The sequence below is a fragment of the Micromys minutus genome (assembly GCF_963924665.1).
Source record: "Micromys minutus genome assembly, chromosome: 12".
NCBI lineage: Eukaryota > Metazoa > Chordata > Mammalia > Rodentia > Muridae > Micromys > Micromys minutus.
This window is the reverse complement of record NC_137981.1, coordinates 11914261-11935147: the sequence shown is the minus strand read 5'-3', so window position 1 is coordinate 11935147 and position 20887 is coordinate 11914261. Positions and strand designations below refer to the sequence as shown.

Genomic DNA, 20887 nt, shown 5'->3' with positions numbered 1-20887 from the left:
TGCCCTTCTACCACAATACAAGAGGGATGTCTGTCCAGTCCACCTATCTGAAAGGGCGGCACATGTTGCTTTTTAAAACCAAATTCCCCTCATTTCCTCACCAACCCTCACCACTCACAGCAGAGTAAACACGGCACAGAAAGATATTACAAAACCGTGAACACGGAGAGGAAATTAAGGCCGTTTAAGGCACACCTGGGCAGGAACCGTGACTCAGATCCAGCAGCCAGCATCCCTAGTTCCCAGACAGGCATGTTTGTACGATGCAGCCACACACCTTCCCAAAGACTAACCTCAATAAATTTAATGTCAACAGCCAGACACAAAGAATAGGAATCATTTGTTCAAGCAATCCCATTGGTTATCACCCAAAGAAAACTTTACCCCAAACTGCAGTGCACGGAACATTCTTGTACTTGTTGAAACATTTTTTGCCAATGTATACGAAAGAAGTTTGTGTGTAAACAGAGTTCTGTTTGGAAACAAATTCAGGCTGGTCTTACACTCATGGCAATCCTTCTGCCTCCACCTCCAAGAGCCTAGGCTGCAGGCCTGTGTCATCACAATTGATATCAAGACATTTAGAAGTTCCTTTGTATTGCACACATATTCGCTTTCTGATAACATGTTCTGAGCAGTGGAGAATTACCTGGCTTTATGTATAAAATAATAGTCTTTGCAAAATTTCTTACAGCAGTAAAAGCATTATGGTGATTGAACAGAAAGGAAACAGCTATGTCACTGTGGGAAAGGAGCTGCTAAGCTCAGAGCTGACATGAAAACGGGAATTAAAGAGAATCCCAGAAAGCAGGTGACTGCAGGGAAAACGCAAAATCAGGGGGTGGGGGGAACTCCCTCTAGGACCTTGGCTACTTTAACTGGAGCTGGTGATGCTGCTGTTGCTGCTGCTGCTGTTGCAGTGGTGGTGGTGGTGGTGATGGTGTGTTTGTGTGTGTGTGTGTGTGTGTGTGTGTGTATGCATATGTGTGGTGTATGTTTGTGTACATGTATGGTATGTGTATTTGTGTGTGTATGCATATGTGTGGTGTGTGTTTGTGTGCATGTATGGTATGTGAATGTATGCATACATGCATATATGTGGTGTGTGTTTGTTATGCATGGGTATAATAATTATGTGAGTCTTGTGCCAAACCAACAATGTTTTTTTTTTAGACATATTATTTTCTTAAGATTTATTTGTGTGTGTATGTACATGTGTGTGTGCATGCATTTGCACACTCCAATGCTGGAAGCCTTACAGACGGCTGCAACCTCAAGTCCCCTTCAGAGTTTGGCAAACATAACAGCTGTTCTTGAAGAACTAGAAGCCCTGTGCCCCGAGGAGCCTGCGCCTCATCCTGAGACTAAGTCCTAGATCACTGCAAAGCCTGAAGAACAAAGCCTGAAAGCAGGGTGACTTCAATAGCAGAAGTTAGTGCAATTCAGAGTCTCTACAGCACACCCACACACTTCAAATCATCATAACTTTAAAATCACCAGACAGAAGAAAAGCAAATAAACAGTCAATGAGACCTGTGATGGGAACGCAGAAAGACTGTGGTCCGCCAGACACTGTTTCCTGGACAAGGGATTGACACCAACGGTTAGGCATGCTACAGTAGCTATAAGAAGGGGTGGAAGGAAGGAGCAAAGAGATAGGCTCTAGGTGGAGAAATGTGGGCATTGAGTTATAATCTGAAAATACAGTTCTGACTCTGACGAGCCATTGGCCCGGCTTCCCTGAGACTGCAGTAGCTAGAGGACTATGACCTGCAAACACATTAGGAACAGTGTGCGGGCCTTGTAACCCCAACACTGAGGGCTAGGCCAGATGGCAGGTGTATGTAGTAGTAGCACTTGGGAGGTAGATGTAGGAGGATCAGGAGTTCAAAGTCACCCCAGCTTCACAACTAAGATAGTCTGGTCAAATAAGTAAGTCTGTAAATGGATGGCAGCGCTAGGGAGATGGCTGACTCAGCAAGGTGCTAGCTGCCCTGTCTCTGCGTCCTGGGTGAATGCCAGGAACTGGCAGCTTACATCTGTGACCCAGTATAGGGCAGAGAGTCCTGGAGCTCGTTAACCAGTCAGTCTAAAGATGAGCTCCAGGTCCAGGGAGAAAGCCTGTCTTGAAAAATAAGGTAGAGAGTAACCCGTGATACAGACCTCTGATTTCATGTGCATGTGCCTGTGGACCACAAACATACACACACATATGTACACACACATCACAGGCACACATAGATACATACAAACACATATATACTACAAACAGACACATACACACACACACACACACACACACACACACACACACACACACACACACAAACATATATATACATATCACAGACATGCATAAATTCAGGCCAAAATCATTTTCAGGCAAACACTAAACACATCTGTTGCTGATTTCCTCCTGACATGGAATCTTGTATAGAGAAATAGGCTAAGATTCATTGCATTGCTCATTTAAAATGGGTAGCTTCTGGTATACAATTATGTCTCAGTAAAGCTGGTTTTAGAAGCTCTTAGGACTGAAGAAGCAGCTTGGTGGTGAAATCTCAGCCAACATGCATGATGCCCTTGGGTTCTATCTCCAGCACTACAAAATAAGTAAATAAATAAGAAGGGTTTTGGTGCATTTCTTTCTAGGAAGTCATAAAAATGACCACTAAAGAATAGCAAGGTGTAGCAATACTACCCATCTGTTGGGTTATATTTGTAATCCTTCTTTACATCATGAATCCTTTAGTAAAGCATCCTTTCACCTCTGTCTGCTTCAGTTCCTTCACAGGTCTGCCCCAGCAAAACACCATCCGACACAACTGACTTTCCAAAGAAACCATAGTTTTCAGACGAAGATGAAGATGAATTAGATGCTCCATGATAAAATTATATAGCAATAGACAGAGAGTTCTGACCTTTGATGTCTCTTCTGGCTCCAGTAATCTATAATTTGCATCTGACAAAGGAGTGATTTTAAATGAATACTATAGTATGGAAGACAATATTTGCCAATGATGAGGGTGACTATAGCAATTCTGGTATTATTTGTAAAATAAGTATGGTAATTTAAATGAGATTGGTTTCCGCGGGCTCATACATCTGAATATGTAGGCCCTTGCTAGTGGAACTATTTGGAAAGAACTAGGAGGTGTGGCCTTGTGGAGGAGGTTTTTGGGGGTGGGTTTTGAGGTTTTAAAAATTGTGTTGCTCTTCATTAGCTGCTTCTGCCTCCTACTTGTGATTCAGAATATGAGCTCTCAACTGTTCTAGCCATTACATTTTAACTCTGCCATCTTGAATCTGTAAATTGTTTTCTGCCATCAAGTGTAAATTGCTTTGGTCATGCTGTTTGATCGGGCAGTAGAAAGGCAACCAATATACACTAGTTGTATTGTTGCTATGACCAAAATACCCAACCATATAAAAGAAGGATTTTTTTCTTAGTCTGGCTCATGGTTTTAGAGAGTTAGTTCATGGCTGCTTGGCCCATATCCGTGAGCAGAATATCATGGTAGTAGGAGTGTTTGGCAGACTGTTCACCTCATGGTGGCAGAGACAGGGAGGCAAGAAGTACCCCAGGATAAGATACTCCCAAAGGCCAGCTCCTAATGACTTATTTCCTCCAACTAGGTATCTCTTAATGTTTCTAGAACTTTCCAAATAGCATCACTTATCTGGTACCTGTGTCCTTGGCACATGAGTTTATGGAGGACTTCCTTTTACCCTTGGAGGACACCCTGAGAAGCCTGCTGGACCTCATGTTTCTCCTGGGGAAGGGTTTGACATTTGGCTTTTGTCATTGTTGTTTGGTGTGTGTGTTTTGACATGGCGCCTGTGTAACCCAGGCTAGTATCAAATTCTCGATATTCTTTCCTACCTCTTCCCAGTTTGGATTGCAGGGTGCATAGATGCACCTGGCCATGAGTTCTTGTTATGTTTGTAACATTTAATGAACCATAACACAGCTTTTAAATTTTTGTCTTCTAGAATAAATTTTAAGAAATAGATTTTCTATTATACCATTTTCCCCAAATTTGCATTGAACGATCACATGTGCATTGCTTGTAATATTATCTTATGTTTGAATGACTACAGAATCTGGGACTGACCTAGGGCTATGTATGACACCAAATGACCTCTGATGTCATTGGGCCCTTTTATCAAACTGTCTGGCTCTATTTGTATTGTATCCCTAGAGGGGCACTTAGTATGCCGTTTTATTCTGTTTGTTGAATTGAAGCATCAAATAGAATTCAGGGGGAAGGGAAGGTCTTCTCCATTTCACTATGTCTGAATCTTTGAATTTCCAGTGCCACTCCTCCTGGAGGTCATCTTGTCTCTCATCTCTTCATTTTCATAGGATCTAAACAAGGTCTATTCTCAATAAGTATTCATTAAATAAACTAATGACTAGTTTCATGCACACACACACACACACACACACACACACACACACACACACACATGTATTCATACAGATAGATGATAGATACATATCCCCTAAAGACACAAAAAATATAAAATAAGACTGCAAAGATAGAGGTGATATGCACTCTGAAAATTCCCAGAAGGGACATACCATCAAGCTAAGATGCTCTCAACAGCCAACCTGTATCAAAAACCTCCCAAGCCAACAGGACAGGGGTCTCAGTTGCCAAAGATAGGTGATGCTTTTCCCTGAGTCATAGTTTTAGCCTATTAAAGGATACGTTCCTGGGCTTATACTACTAGTAATGAATTCAAAAGCCTCATTGATCACCTTCACACCAGCTATGACCAACTCATACTGGAAATGCAGGTAAAGCATCTTACCTACTTTTTATTCAAGGAGGATACATTCTCACTCTGTGTATTCCTGTTGATGGGTTGAGAATTGTCGGAGGATATGGTGTTGAGCCATGGTTTAGTACGCACAAGGTCCTGGCTTTAATTCACCAACACAAAGCAACCAAATATAAAAAAGAATGGTGGAGAACCTGAGGATGCTTTTCGGTAAGCAAAGTGCTTGTCGTGCAAGAAGGAGGCTGATTTTAACTCCCAAGAGCCCATGTAAAAGCCAGGTGGGCAGGAGATGTACATTTGCCATTCTAGCACTGTGAGATAGAGATGGAGGGTCCTTAGGGCTCACTGGCTGATTTAGACAAATCATGGATTCTAAGTTAGACTGAAGAAATAAGATGGAGAAAGACAAAGAAGACAAGTGATGTTGACCTTTGACCCCTGCACACATGTACAAATAGAGGCATGTATACCTGACACACACACACACACACACACACTGAGACAGACAAACAGACAGAGAAAGGCCTCCTCACACTCAAAGATGTCTCCAGTCAATGGAAGCCTGCATTTCTCCTTTTTGATCACCATTTAGGCTCAAGAAGATGTTTTCTGTCTAAATTTAACTGCATGGCCCGGCATCTTTCTATGACTCCTCTCAATTGGCTTGAGGATAAGAGACACATTTAGATTGCATGTGTATTTCCCATCAGCTTCGAGGGTGTGAGTGAGGTAAGATAAAGTTATTTGGGGGAATCATTCAGGTGAAGAAGAAGAAAATCAGCAAAATCTCTCTTGCTATATGGCTGCTCTGGGAACACAAAATTAAAAGGCAGTTTTTCAAAAGGAAAGAAAAGACAAGAGAAAGATAGGAAGGACCATTTAACATAGTCATGTAGTATGGAGAGAGGCAGCCCTGAGCCTTAGAGAGGTTAGGTGGAAGCCTGGCTGACTGATCACCGTGTAAGGTCACTCTTGTCCTAAGGAAGGGTGGATGAGACAGAATTCTAGTTGGGAAGGTGAATCCTACATCAGACTGCTGGAGGGTGGCAGAGGGGAGGTGGCATTTGCATCTGAGCTGATAAAGGATACAGAAAGTCAAAAGCCTACAAAGAGGTAGCTTATTTCTACTAGATACAAATGAGTCCCCTCTGTGCACCCTACCCCTGGGAGGGGACACTTTTTCACTTGGAAGAGAAAGGTTGGGAAAGGAAGCTTGAAGGAGGCCTGGTCCTCTGCAGGCCCTGACTCCCTTCCCTTCTATAGCCTTTGGCTTTGGGCAGGCAGAATTTGAGGACAAAGTGGCAGATATCCTTGTGACACTCACTGAAGGTCCTATCTATACAGAGCGATCTCTGGACATCTTTACGTACTGGCTTTAAAGCTGAGGCATTGCATTGACAAAGCTGGTTAACTTTTACCTCAAAATCTGACTCAGCCCACAGGATCTTGAGAAACAATGGCTGACTAAGCCTCCTAGCCTGTGGTCTGTACTGCTCAGATCCAAGCATCAGGTGAAAGTCCCGGCCACACGTTTCTTGGGACTGAGGGTGTGGCTCAGCGGTACTACACTCCCCTAATGTACAGAGTGGTTTTGAGCCCTGGCACCACAAACATTCTTTTCCTGTTCTTCTTGATTTATCTTATGGCATTGGCCCTGAAATGTAACACTGACAGAGATGGTGAACTCTAGACTCAGAGCTTCATCCCTGTACTGCCAGTGAGAGGTTGAGAAGGACCCACAGCTCTCTCCACAGTCACCCCGACTGGATGCAGAGGTACAGACGGGGAGTCTCCAGCAGTGTTATTAGAAGGTTGAAAGATACCACACTCATGGCTCACACCATGCAAAACCTCGAGGAGTTGCATACAGCTGAGGCCATCTTCCTAAGTCTTTTAGAGCTCTTGGAAATCTGTCCTCAGGTTAAGTCTGTCCTCTCATCAGAATTCACAGCTGTGTGATGAGGACACAGAATGTGTCTTGAACCAAACATCAGACCCTAAGACTTGCCTGAACTCCAACATGTCCCCATGGTCTAAGTCCCATGGATTGGAGCTTTTATTTATAGTGAAGAATTACATTTTGCCTCATCTTCAGAAGGGTTCCTGACTCATCTGTCTCCCTCTAATCTTCCTAGTCCATTCCCAACTGTCATGGTACCTCCTGGCTGCTCCTGCTGAGGGTCCTTTCTCCCAGCCCAGGCTGGAGCCAATGTTTGCCTATGTGTACCTTCCCAGAGTAGCATGGACCTAGAATCTCCTTTCCACATCCCAGAGAAGTCTGCCAGCCCTCCAGCACTAGTGAACCTTCTGCAGCTGCCCTGCCACAGAACTCCAGGGCATCCTCTAGTCAGCAAGCCATTTGTTTATCTACCCACTTATCTTTGTTTACCATTTCCCTTGGGTGAAAGACATTTCCTAGAGGAGCTTCAACACACCTGTCTACTCCCACCAAAGTAATGATGGCACCAAACCTGGTGCAGTCCAACCTGGTGAACCATGAGTTTTTATTGTAATTACTAGCAGAAATATGGGTGACAGGTTCCTTACGGGAGCGAGGATGTCAAAAGAAGCTGCACCGTCCAAAAGCCCACCTCAATATGGGTGATGTCTCACAAAAGCTGTATTTTTGGATTTTTTTCTGCATGACCTGAAGGCAGCTCATTAGGGTCAAGATTCTCTCCACAACTGGGCCTGCTCACTGCTTCCATAACCTTGGAGAAGGTTTCTTGGGAATCCTGTACACTTCCTTTTTCTCTGGCATTAAAGTTTTTTTGCTTCCTTATTAACCTCCCCTCCCTCCAATCCCCCATCTAATCTGAAGGATGCTGGTGGTGGTGGTGGTGGTCGTGGTGGTGGTATTTAGACAGTGATAGTGGTGAGAGGGATGGAGGTGTTTGTGATGGTGTTGAAATGGTGGTGGTGAGTTATTGAAAGTTCAGTAAGATCTCACGTCAGACCCCAGCACTCTGCACTGAGAACGTCTCCTGTATGTCAAGGTACTTGGGTTCTCTACTGCATATAGCTGGCTCCATCTGTACATGGTTGAATTAGTTTACTGAGGTCTATCATACATGTGAAGCCAGCCAGGGGAGGGTGCTGGAGACCATGCTCACCAAACTCTGGTCTTGAATGGTTGGAAGTCCCTAGAGCAGGAGGTTCAATGTTAACAGCACCCTAGCTTTTAGTATAAAAATAATACATGCTTGTGATAAAGACAGAGTATAAAGGAAAACACACACACACACACACACACACAGAGAGAGAGAGAGAGAGAGAGAGAGAGAAGAGAGAGAGAGAGAGAGAGAGAGAGAGAGAGAGAGAGAGAGAGAGAGATACTGTAACCATCTTTTCATTCCAATCCACAGAGTTTGCAGAGGCTGGCCAGACTAGGGGGGAGCTGACCAGAACACACTGGGTATCCATGTTGCTTGGAGCGTCAAGCAAGGCTTAGTAAGGTGTCCCTTGAACCTGGGCTCCTCTCAGAGTAAGACTCAAGACCAAGGCAAACTGGTGAGCTAAGCACAAGATGCAGCCATGCCACCCGATCAGCCCCTTGGCAGAGGGGCACCTTCCAAGTACACCAGAGAGGGTGGCTATGAGGAACCGGCACCCAAACTACACTCGTTCTACATATATTACCCTTCCCCACCCACGTTCATTACTCTTATTTTCTGGTATGTGTGTGTGTGTTCACACTACAGAACACAGTGTGCATGTGGAGTTCAGAGAGCAGTGTGAGGGAATCAATGTGGGAAATTTTCTTCCTCTTTTTTTTTTTTTTTTTTTTTTTTTGCTTGCTTTATTTATTGCTCTATCTTCAACATTTGACGTAAGTCTTGACATATGACCGATATTCAATAACTGTTAAGTGAATCCACTGGAATTTAATACATTTCTAACAAACTGTGACAGCTAGTGGGACAGTCTTGGCCATTCTTGTGGTTTCCCATAAGGGCCCACTCTCTGACGAGGTCAATGAGAATCAAGGCCACGCCTCAGCTGTATGGAAGGCTGCTAGCTAGCTCTGTCACTGTGTATGCCAGGACAATGCAGTCACCGTTAAACACAGGGGATGAAACAAGGCCAAGCCAAAAGTTAGCCTAGTAGTAAAGATGGCCACATGTAAGAGAGCTACTCCCACTTACAGTAGGTCACCTCCATCAGACCTTCTAATCGCCTGAACCTACAGGTGGAGTCTTCAAGGTCCTGAACGCTTTTTCAGGGGACAGCATGGTTCTCCCAGCTCAGCGATCCCATCTGGGCCCAGCTCCTGAGTGCTGAGATTATAGATATGTGTCTTTTAGAATGGAAACAGAGATGCTGGGTATGGTGATGCACCTATAACCCTAGTTTCCAGAGGCTGAGGCAGAAGGATAGAGCGTTCAGGTCATCTTAGGCTGTGTAAGATGTCAAAGTAGTTAAAGTCATCTTTTGATCCTCAGCAAAAGCTGAGCAGGAACTGTAGGCAGTCCGCTGTTGGCATCCCAAATGGAGCAATCATGGGGAGTCAGTACACACAGACACTGTGGCTGCTTTGGAAAAGACACTGGGTACATTCATCATGCTGAAAGAGATTTATGGTTTTGTAATCCCAAGAAAATGATTCAGAAACTAGTCAGGATGATATTTGATCAGGCAGGTCCTTCTGATTGACTCCCTGTTTTTTTTTTAATAGTAGCAATTTGAAATAGAGAAATGTATCACTGAAGCCTATGGACAAAGGCCCAGCAGTATTACTTGAGTGTCACAGACCCAATTATGAGGTGTCAAGGGTCACTTTGTCTAATCCCAAACCACATCTCCCTTTAACCTCCATGTTTGGCCAAATCCTGATTCTTCCCAGCTGCTTCCAGAACCATCTTCCTCAATCTGGGTCTGTGCTTCCTTCCATTTGTCCTCAAGTTTGATCTAACTGTTATTTTCATGTAGGTGAGGGCCTGCATTTGCATATCCTATCAGCTACAAGACCTTTCTGCTGTATCAGATCCTCCCTAAGAAGCCGTAAGATTCATTCCAGGATTCCTGTGGGCACCCAAATCCACAGATGTTCAAGTTCCCTATATAAAATGGCTCCATATATGCAAAATATTCCACACACATCTGTCTACATACTGTAAGTCATCCCTAGAGGAGTGACAGCAGCTTGTGCAGTGTAGATGCTGTGGGAATGATGCTCTAGCAGTAAGGGAGAAAGTTTGTACATGATGCTTTTTGGAACTTTCTGGAATTCTTTCCAAAAATTTTTAATCTCCATTTGGCCAAATTCCTTAGATTGCCAATCTGCAGATACTTCTAAACATGTCTGACTTTCCCAGGAAGACGTGGCAACAAAAGTAGGAAAATATAGCTTAGACGTACAATAAAGACCAATGGCTCCAAGTGGCACCACCTCTGTGCCTGTGACCCCACAGCAATGCTGCCCCTGCCTGGCACCCCTACATGGCCAGCCCTTCCAGGACTCCCCGGCCCATCAGCGCCAAGAGCCAGACAGATCACAAGTGGGATCTACCGGTGCCCGGTGCTTAGCTAGGCCATATGGGTGCTCAGGCGTGGCCTGGGGACTGCATGGCTTTCAGGACGCAGGGAGGGGTAGGCAGGCAGCTCTGCGAGTAAAGCTGTGACTGCAGTAGCACTGGAAAGTGCCTTGAAGGGAGGGATAGGCCAGGGTTCTCTGTTGGCTGGAGCAATAGACCAGGAAGTTTGAGGGCCTGAGTCACCAGCTCAAGGAGCTGAGGCTCAATCAGGCAAAGAGGCCGAGGCCCTTGAGGCCCAACACTTCCTTTCCATCTGTCACATCATCCCAGTGAGGCTTTCAAACACATTCAGATCTCCTGCCCTGCCTCTCACTTTCTGACCTCCAACAGGGCATGTCTAGCACTGTCAAGGCATGACAAGCAGCTCCTACCTGCAGGCATCCCCGGTCCACCTCCTGACAGCCCCGCAGCAGACTTGCCTCCAGTTTGGTCCTTTCTGCTGTCAGAGTGAATGTATGAGAGTCTGACCGGACCCTGTGCTGAGGTCTAATAGCGTGGTCTAGGGTCTCTTCCTGATCAGGCCCATTAGGGCCTCTCTGCAGAGCTCTCTCCTGGCCACTGTGAGCTGAGCCATTCTATGCATAGCCTGCTCTGACCCCACATTCTTCCTTTGCTGGGAGGTGCTGGATGATTCCTGCTGTCCACCGAGGCTCACAGCCCAAGTCCTTGAGGCCTCTCTTGCAGGACCTTTCAGTGTTACCATATTCCTCCATGTTGCACGGACACTAGAATGGTTTAATGGTCACTTTATTGCTTCATGGTAATCCCAGATCCTCAGCCACTCAGAATATGCTGAGGACACAGGGGTGTGTGGATTAGGACTCACAAATAATTGAAAATGATCACTTCCTAGTCAGGGTCACTGCTTCCACACCAGAGCAGCCTCCACCTTGAGGAAATGCAGCTCCCTACCACATGACAGTGACATCCTCACCCAAAACTGCAAGGTCAGCACCTTGCCAGAGCTGCCCAGAAGCCCTGTGATGGTGTCCAGTAACCAGAGTCGCCGTGAGAGACATAGGACAGGTGTCCTCGGTATCCTGGGAGCTTGTGCCCGGAACAGACCCCACATTGTAGGAGGTTCTAGAAATGACTGCGAAAGCAGATCTCTCTTTGGCTGAACTCTGCACCATTTCATTTACTACAGACACGAAAATCGCAAGGGTTGGGAAGCCTACAATGTTCCTGAAACAACCACAGGGTACCACTGAAAAGCTTGGCCAAGTACTAGTGCAAACTGGAGGACTGTGTGTGTGTGTGTGTGTGTGTGTGTGTGTGTGTGTGTGTGTGTGTAGAAACAGACTGTCTCATGCAATCAAGACTTTATTCAGAATAATAAGTGGCAGCGGACTGAAAGCAATCGCTTTCTCATGCAGAGTTACAGGACACATGGAGTGAGATTAGAAAATGATTACAAAAAATACACTTGAAGAAGATTAAGGAAACAAAAAACTGCAAATCATCCCTGGAAAGGCATGTGTGATCACACTGGAAAGAAAAGGTGAGAACCTTCAGCCTGTTTGCCCAGGTGTCAGGAAGCCCACGCCTCAGGACCTAAGCTGTGCTTCCATATCCCGGTGCACGGTTAGGCAGGAGTGACCAGGAGACGCTTGGCCTCCACAGCTGCCCACGGTGAAACACCCGGGGAGCAGACCTGGGCTTCTTGATGCTGCATAGGGATTGGATCAAGAGCTTCTCATCTCTCTAACAGAGCTGCCCAGGAAGGAGAGGCAGTGGCATTACAGGACATTCACTGGGACTGCATCTGGTGCTTCAGTTTGGAGAGTTTCATGAGACAGTCATCTCTCCACTGCCTCCTGGCAGCTAAGTGCTCCGGATTATCAGGAACCTTCATGCACATGTCCTGGGAGAAGGAAAGGGGAAGAATAAGAGAGTGCACACGCAGAAATCTGCCAGGAATGTAACTGTTTTCTTATTTATGCCAGCTGTGTGTATCGCTTCTAAACCCCATCGTCAACAAAAGCTCCAGATCCCCAGAGATTTCCCCAAGACAAGTCAAAATGAGCTGCTGGTCACCATTGCCTTGTCCTTAGGTATCCTGGAGATCAGGACGCAACTATGGGCAGGTGGGAAAAGCAACTTTCAGAATGGAGGGTTAAGACTGCAGCTACTGACAAAGCCCCACCCACGGCTGGCATGGGAGGGAGATGGCTGGTATGTGGTAGCTTGCATCTTTTCACATACCTGGTTAACTTTCTCCACGGTGGCCCCTGAGAAGTCTGGAACAGGCCCAAAAGTCTTGAGGACACGCTTCATTCCTTCACTGTATCTGTCACAGTAGCTTACCATACCTGTAACGGTGTGAAAACAGGGACCCGCACATCAGCATCAACAGTCTGTAACTCCCACCTGAGACCTATGCAGAAGGTTCTGTCCTGGGAAAGGGGAATTTGCAGAGAAGAGGCAGGAGGTGACCTCTGGCTTAGGTAAGCACGACCTTATCCTAGATTTCTTGATACGGAACCCTGTAAGAACACCCTCATGCCTGCCAAGTATCCTTCACCAGCACATCTCAGGGGTCCTTGGTCAGAGCATCTCAGGGGTCCTCAGTCAATGCATCTCAGGGGTCCCCAGCCAGTGGTATTCATATTTCATACTCTGGTGTATTCAAAGTATCTCTCCTTCAGCCATTTGCTGTTAAGGGTGCATGCTGGGCTTCAGTGCATTTTTTTTTTTTAATTTACTTCATTTCCCTTTTTCTTTTACCTCCCACCCTTCTCTTTCTTCCAGAAGGAGGGGCCCATGTAGCCCAGGCTACACAGATGACCTGGAAGGTCATGTCCCACTTCCACTATTCAAGGGCTGGGATTACAGGCATGTGTCACCACTCCTGCCCTGCTGAATGCGGATCAAGGGTGTCATGTGTGCTAAATGAGGACATCGTCAGGTTCCTCTTCACCCCCTAACCTCCTGCTTTGAGACAGAGTTTCACTTTGTAGCTCACGATAGCCTTAAACTCCTGGTAATCCCCTGGCCTCAGCCTCCCAAATGCTGGCAGTTCAGGCATGGATCATCATGAATGGACCTCAGATGTCAAAATGAAAGTCACTCCCTCCTTACCGTGCTCTTAAGCCTCCTGGGCAGGTTATGCTTTACCTGGTATTTATGCAGAGGGGAGGCTGCACCAGAGCTATATTCACCACTGACTTATACTTCCAGTATAAGGGGGCCGGAGCCCAGCCTGCCTGAATCCCTGTGCACAGGCTGCCCAGCCCAGCCAAGACGATCAGTTCCCCACTGCAGGGCTTTGCTGGAGAAACATAGGGGGTGAGGAGGGGCGCACAGTTGGTACGAGCAGCTCCAGGGCTGTGTGGGCTGAAGCCAAGACACTGAATCCAGATGAGTTCTGAAGAAAAGCTCAAGCCTGGCCTAGCCTGGCACCTTTCCAAAATATAGCCACCCACCCCAGGGCACTCAGTCTTCTCCTTTCTCTCTCTTACAGGCTGAGCCTTGGGTCTGCATGAATACGCAGGGCTAGAGACAAGACACGCCAGAAGCCAGGCTTAGGATCCCAGAGGTCAAAGTGCTGGAAGTCCAGGCTGTGCTGACCCCCACCCATATCATTTTTTTCCATTTTGTGGTACTGGACTTGAGTTCTACCACTGAGCTAGCCCTGGGGGCCTTGTTCAGTCTTCAGGGGCCACAAAGCCCCAGCATTAGAATGCTGTGGCACAAGGTTCCAGAATTTGAAGACTCTCGGTTACCCCGTGAAGAGAGTATTTGATTATCTAAAACAAAATGAACACCAGATACTCCTTTAAAAGAAGAGCTTAGTTTGGGGTTGAGTTTTCATTGATCTACACCGTAACAGAAGCCAACTTTGTCTGGGTTTCTATTTTGTTTCAAATAGCTTTGCTTCCTTTTCAGTGTGCCAAAGAGCCTTGGTTTTGCAGAAGCTAAGCCTAATCTTTTAAAAAGATTTATTGATCCTTATGTCATGTGTGTGAGTGTTTTGCCTGCACGTGTACCTGCTCAGTAGCTGTAAATCTCCGTGTGGGTGCAGGGAATAGAACTCAGATTCTCTGGAGTAGCACCCAGCACTCTTAACTGCTGCTCTCAACTCTTTGACCCATGAACACAATTTCTTAAGAGACGCTTTGATGAACAAAGAACACACAGAAAGGAGTTGATTCTCAAGATTCAATTCAGCTTATCAGTTCTCTAGCTGTAAGACCTGCCGGGTAAAACAGGGGCTTTCCTTAACCCTAGCACCTCTACCAACAGGAAGCCCTCCTGTCTGCCGAATGTATGGGTTGAGACATGGCCCACCGTGCTGTACCTGGCTGGCACCCACACCTGACTGGCATTCCCCAATACTGAACCCACAACTACATGGATTCACTTCAGCTAAGATGGTTTCACAGATTTTATGAAAACAGGTCAGAAGGACCTGAAAACAGAATGACAGTATCATATGTCCTTCAAGAACAGAGCTGTCATGACAACAGGGCCCACTCCAGCACACCCCCCCTTTCCCAGCGTAGCTGCTCCCATCAGCAATGGTGACTGAACGTAGACAAGACCTCCAGCAAGCTTTCTTCTAAAAAACCAGGTAAGTGTCTACAAGACAAGGAGCGATCAATTCACCTCGAGGGGGACTTGGGGTGGCCAGATTCTCAGATGTTGTCCCTCCACAGAGACAGCAATACACAATGTCCAAAATGCTGTCAAGGCCAGGCCAGGCACAGAGTTTCAGTAAAGAAACAAACCTGGCCTGATGCTAAGGCTTCCTCTACCCCATAATCAAGAACCCGCCTCATCTACACTTGCTCTGTATTTCTCCCTCCAGCCTCAGGAAACTAAAACCAAATAAAAGCTCTGGAAGAGTAATGAGCTAAACCCAACAAGCTGAATGAAGATAACAGTTAAACACGTGTAGAGCTCAGCCTCACATGTCTAAGGCTCTGGGTTCCAGGCCCCGGCATTGCCACAACAAATGAAGATAAAACAAACAAAAGGTCATTTACTAAGCACGTAATCTATCTGGACCTTCCAAGTGGTCTCTTTGCACATCTCCCCCATCCACTTGCCAGAAGTGGTTGCTGTCCCCCCACTGAACAGCTGAGAAAACTTAGGTGCACTGAATCAAGTAGCTGGTCTAACAGTAGCAGCTAACAGATGGAAAAGCCAGGGTAGGAATCTAACTGTCTTGCTGGTTGGAACCTCTAGTCTGAAGCACACTGTTTCACAAGAGACGCTTTTTAAAAAAGTAGACAAGAAAGCAAACCGAGAAAGCACCTTACCCTATTGCTTTCCTATTTAATTAGAATTCTCCCCTCACCCACACAGCTTCTCAAAAGCACCTCCGCCACAGGGTCTTCCCAATTCTCCGGGTTTCTCAGCAAATGGCAGCTCTTTTCTTTTGTTTCTCTATCTTTCTTTCGGATACTAGCCAGAGTTTGCAAACACTTTCCCTGGAACTCTGGGAATTTTTCCTTGATCTCTGAAGCTTCCCCAGCCTTTCCCCACACAGGTACTGAGGCTTCCCTGACCCTCCCTCAAAAGGCAAAACTCCTCTTCAATAACCCCCTTCTCCTGGTGGCTGCTGACATTTATACCTTGCCTGCCCTGGTGTTTTCTCTCTAACTGGAATAAAATTATCCTCTAGTTTTATAAATAAATAAATAAATAAATAAATAAATAAATAAATAAATAATCTTAGAGTATCTGCAGTTGTTTTGGGGGTAGGGTCGGGGATGGAGCAGTTAAGCCTAAAAACTTAACCTGAGATGAAAGCCACGTCAGCAAAGCCAAGAAGCTTGCTCCCTACTTCAACCTTCCGGCTGACAGCAGAAGAATGAAGGGCCATTGGTTCCCAGCCAGATCTTCTAATTTTCTAGCTCTGGGCTTTGGAATGCTCAGAAGTTGAAAGCTACATCCGACCCCTATGATCATATTAAGCCAATTAAGCCTTCTTATCATATCAGGTTTTGTTTGAAAAATTGTTGTGGCCTCCTTCCTGTCTGCCACCCCACTGATGCTGGAGTGTCTGGTGTCCCTGGCTCCCGTTTCTATTTGTTTGAGATTCAAAGCTGTTCTCAGTTCTCTCCCTATTGATTTCTCACAATTCCTTAACTATCTTAGTTCTCCCAAGTAAAAGAAATATGGTGGTTATCGGGCAGAGCCTATGTCCATTTCAAATGCTTGGCTATGCTCCTTACTCATAAGGTCTGGCTGAAAAGATGTCTGAAATGATCCAATCCACTTCAGTGACATCTCAAACCTCTTATTTCACATGTGTGAAGGTGTCTTCTTGGTGTTTTTTTCTCATATTCAGCAATTATCCTCCCACACAAGGTTGGCAACTGCTGGGGCTCCTTTCTCCCGTTGGCTGCTGTGGACAAGGTTTGCCTTTAAGAAAGACTAGGTTATCGGACTGCTAGTGCAGGACTTGTGTAGTGGCTCCATCCTCAAGCCATATATTCACCCTCAGCATATAATGCTGGGTCTGGGAAACCTCCTTGGCTCCTGGTCATTAACTGCTGCAGTGGAACCTGGCTGAGCTAGTAGCAGAGCAGCAAGGGATCATGGGATGAAAGTCAGACCATCAGCTCCAAGGCACCACTGACAGTAATTCCCTCTCAACATCTACTGTGGCCCTTTAGCTCATCCAGGGTGTGAGCTCTCCCTTCCCAGGTCACTAGCACCAGGTACTAGAAAGTTCTTTCTGTCACGTCAATCACATATTAAACATAAACCTGTCTGCCTGTTATGTCTTCCATTCTAGTCCCAACCACTCAGAAAGCAGGATGTAGCACAGTTGTGGGGTGGGGGGGGCTGGTCTCTTGTAATCAATCCCAACACTGAGAAAACTGAAGCAGGAGGATTACTTGATATCTGAGACTAATTGGGCTACACAGTAAGTATCGGAACAACTGGGATTAGAGTGGGCCTCTGTATCCAAACAAAACAAAGGGAACACATTCCTACCCTTCTCCCTGCAGGGAGGAAATCTCAGCTCCTACCCCTCTGCCCTACCACAGGGGGAGATCTCAATTCCTACCCCTCTGTACCTCCTATGGGGGGACATCTCATGTCTCAATGTCTCTTTTGACATACAGTCTTGACACTACAAATAGTATTTTTCTCTTCTACATCTCACTGTAGAAGCTTAAAGCAACAGAGCAGTTAAAAAGATGATAGTTACCTGTCACTCAGCAGGGTGGTGGTGGTGGTGGAAGAGGGGTGCTTACCTAGCATGCAGAAGGCTCCAGGTTTTATTCCCCAGCAAAACAAAAGAAAACAAAAGGGAAGAAACCATAAACACCATTTCCTAGTGTATCAGATATGGCACATGCCCACAGTTCCATCAGGAGATCAAGCACTGTGGCTAGCCAAGGCTATGTAGTGGGACTTCACTCCAGGCCAAGAAAAAAAAGGGAAAGTTACCATCATGTTAATACTAAGAGATAGCTAAAGTATAGGTAGCATCTTTCAGATTTTGGCACATCGCTGCACTGGTGTGCTTTAATTTGGTCTGGGTTTCATCAGCTCGTCATCTTTGGCTCTTCGATCTTAACTTTCAAGTTATCTTTCTTTGGAACTGCCAGGTCACTCTGACTCCCGCAGCTTCCGGACAGTTGTCTGGCTTGCCCTACCCTGCCAGGCCCCTCCTGTGAAACACCTGCCTTGTGACTCCTAGCCTTTGGGAAGGCCATCCCCCTGCTCAGCAGAGGCACCCACAGGCACTCCAGTGTAGACGGTGTAGACGAAGACTCCGGAAGCGCCAAGCCTTTCTGTGTTTTCCTTCTTGCACCGTGATTAACAAAGAAGCTGCAGCCTCTCTCCAATCAAGCAATAGATGCACAGCAAGGTCACAGCGCTTTCTTCCCTTCCTCTCTGATTCCGTCAAGGACGCCTCAGGATCCAGAGCCCCAAGCTTCGCAGACCCCGTGAGGACTTACATATCAGCTCATATCATATCTGTGCGAGCACCTGTCTGAGTTACTAGGGTTGAGCAGGGTCCCTTCTAGGTACTGCCATTACTACTCTGTTTAAAAGGAAACAGCACACATTGGTGGCTAATAAAGCCCACAGAAATAGTCAACAGCACAGAGTTCCATCTTTGTTGCAGGCATACCTTCAGCATTGAGGTGCATAGTCTCCAAGGGTCCAATGAACGCGTACCGCATGCCAAGCCCATCTGACATGACCAGGTCCAGGTCGTTAGGAGATACTATTCCTTCCTACATGGGGAGAAGGCGGCAACACACAGGTGAGCTCTTTGGAAAGGCGATTTTGTTAATGTTGCTTGTCCTAACTTCTTGTAGGCAGTACCCCCCACACCAAAAAAAGCCCCCACTTGCCAATGCACTATAATATTTTAATGAGATTTTGTGAATCCAAGCTACCCTATATGCATGGGTCCTTGAAAAATAAGATGGCTATGGCACAAATACCCCTCCTCCAGGTTACCATCCCTACAGGAGAATTTTCTGGATATTTGATCAGGGGTGGAGGTTGGGGGGAGTTAAACACCCCGGAGAACGGGAAGTGGTTCTCAGGCTTCACCTGCCTGCAAGTCAGGCCTTGTTCATCTGCTAATGAGTTTGTTTCTTTGATGAAACACAGTTTAGGATGGGTTTGTTTGCTGAGGTGGGGCCCAGGAAGTTTCTACAAATACGAATTGCCAAACAAGAGGGAAGTTGCTGTGTGCTGTGCTTATGTGCAGACCAATTTGTGCTCATGGCTTTGGGCATGGGGCTGAACTCATTAGTGGTGTATCCCAGGAACACACTGTAGGTTTACTCCCTGCTGAGGACCTCTGTACCTTGGGCATCTCAACTCTTGGGAAGGCAGAGATGAGAAAAGAGAAGCACTTCCCCAGAACTCCCCACTGACTAGCTGACTAGACCAACAGCATTCCTCAGGGACCCTTTCCTGGGCAGTTTCTTTCAGAGAGGGCCTGTGGGGAAGCCACTTTCCTATAAGCAGCCTTGGGGGCGGGGCTATCAGTCCATAGCTGGAGGATCCAGTTCCTATACATGGACACACACTGTCACGCTATGCACCTTGCTCCCAGTGACAAGCTCAGGCAAGCAACCCATCAGACATGTTACCTCAGTCTGGGATTTAGATCTTTCCCTGAAAGGGCTGTCTGACATCCTTAAGAAGACAAGCCTTGTCAGCCTGAAGGAGGGACCTGAGAGGTCACAAGTCCTTGGTCCTTGTGGTTCCATAGGGAGGAACCCTTTGTCCTTCTAGTCCTTCTGATACCCCTGGGATTTGGGCCTCAGAGACTAAATCGCCCCCTGCTGGCTTGAGCAGCTGGTACTATCCACTCTACAGACTGACTCCAAAGGTAACTTAGAGCAGCTGGCAAAGTGGATTTGTCACTGTCACTGCCACTGCACCCCAACTAATAAGTGACATAGGAAGTTCTTGGGTCCGTGTGTGCTTGGATCACCTCACTGGAGACAGCTTATGGGAGAGGACAGAGTTTCAGAATGAAGATGCAGGAGAGCCCACCACCCTGACATGCAAACATAACCCATGTCTGACTGGGCAACTCAGCTTCACACTTTCATCCAGTTGCAGCACGTGAGGTGTAAAGTGCAGAAAGACTGTGTGTGCTCCAGATGCCTGCACAGTGGGAGAGTCAAGATGGAGTAAGACACTGGCGCCAGCTCACGGTCTTCCTAAAGCCGGACACCCACCCCTTAGGATAACCATGTCCTGGCTCTTGAGGCTGGACCTCAGTGCACACTCCTCAGCAACAGAGCTTGCTTGCTGCACATTTCTAATCGATCAGATGCATAATGTCCGTTCTCCGGAGACTTGGTTCTATTTCTCAATATCATGTTTTTAAGCTACACAGTGGGATGGGGGTGAGACTGAGTATTTTTAGAGCCGACTTTAAAAGAATTTCAAGATACCCAACCAGTGAGCTACCCAGAGTCGTTAACCTTTGTTTTGTTTTTCCTTTTTTTGCTGGGAATGGAAGGAACCCAGCCTCACAAGTAATCCCTAGGAGCTTGTGTTTCTTTCTGATGTCCTCTGGAGGATGAGACTGTTTTCCTCAGTCTGGCCCCTACAGGACAGACAGAAAGGGAAGAGCACTAATCTTCACTTCTGCATTCTTTCTTCTCTGTGTGGCATTTTCAAGGGGATTCCTCAAGTCTGTATTTTTTTTTTTTTTAACCTACAAGCTAATCTAGAGGAAGAAATTGGCCGTGGGTATTTCCATTCAACTGTGACTCTGTGTCGCTGTGGCAAATGTGCACACTTCTCCCGGAAGCTGCACTGGACGCTCACCTCCAGATCTCTTACTCGGGATGTGCTGGTTCTGCCCCTGAGCTCATTTTTACCCCAGCTGTATAAGAATGTGTGTGACAGTATATACGGCAATGTTCTCAGGGGTGGAGGAGGTAGGTGCCATGCTGATGGTGAAACACCAAGCTAACACATGACTCCTGGGACCTGGATGGGCTCAGCACACTGGTTTGCAGCATGGAACCCAATGCCAGCCCAGATTAATAGTTATCGAGTTAGCTATCAGTACTTCCTGCATTATGCAGCAAAATTCTCAAGACGCACATACAAAG

General features: G+C 46.4%; 1 protein-coding gene across 1 annotated transcript in view; it reads right to left on the bottom strand.

Moving 5' to 3' along the window:
• Positions 1 to 11639: 11639 nt before the first annotated feature.
• The window catches only part of CRYL1 (crystallin lambda 1), a 111871-nt gene continuing 102623 nt past the window's right edge, over positions 11640 to 20887 (bottom strand). Inside the window, exons 6-8 of the mRNA XM_080926140.1 lie at positions 18424 to 18529; positions 12528 to 12634; positions 11640 to 12186 (exon numbers count right to left, since the gene is read on the bottom strand). Coding sequence (XP_080782266.1) covers positions 12073 to 12186; positions 12528 to 12634; positions 18424 to 18529 — 327 coding nt within the window. The 3' untranslated portion in view covers positions 11640 to 12072. The remainder of the gene's footprint in view (positions 12187 to 12527; positions 12635 to 18423; positions 18530 to 20887) is intronic.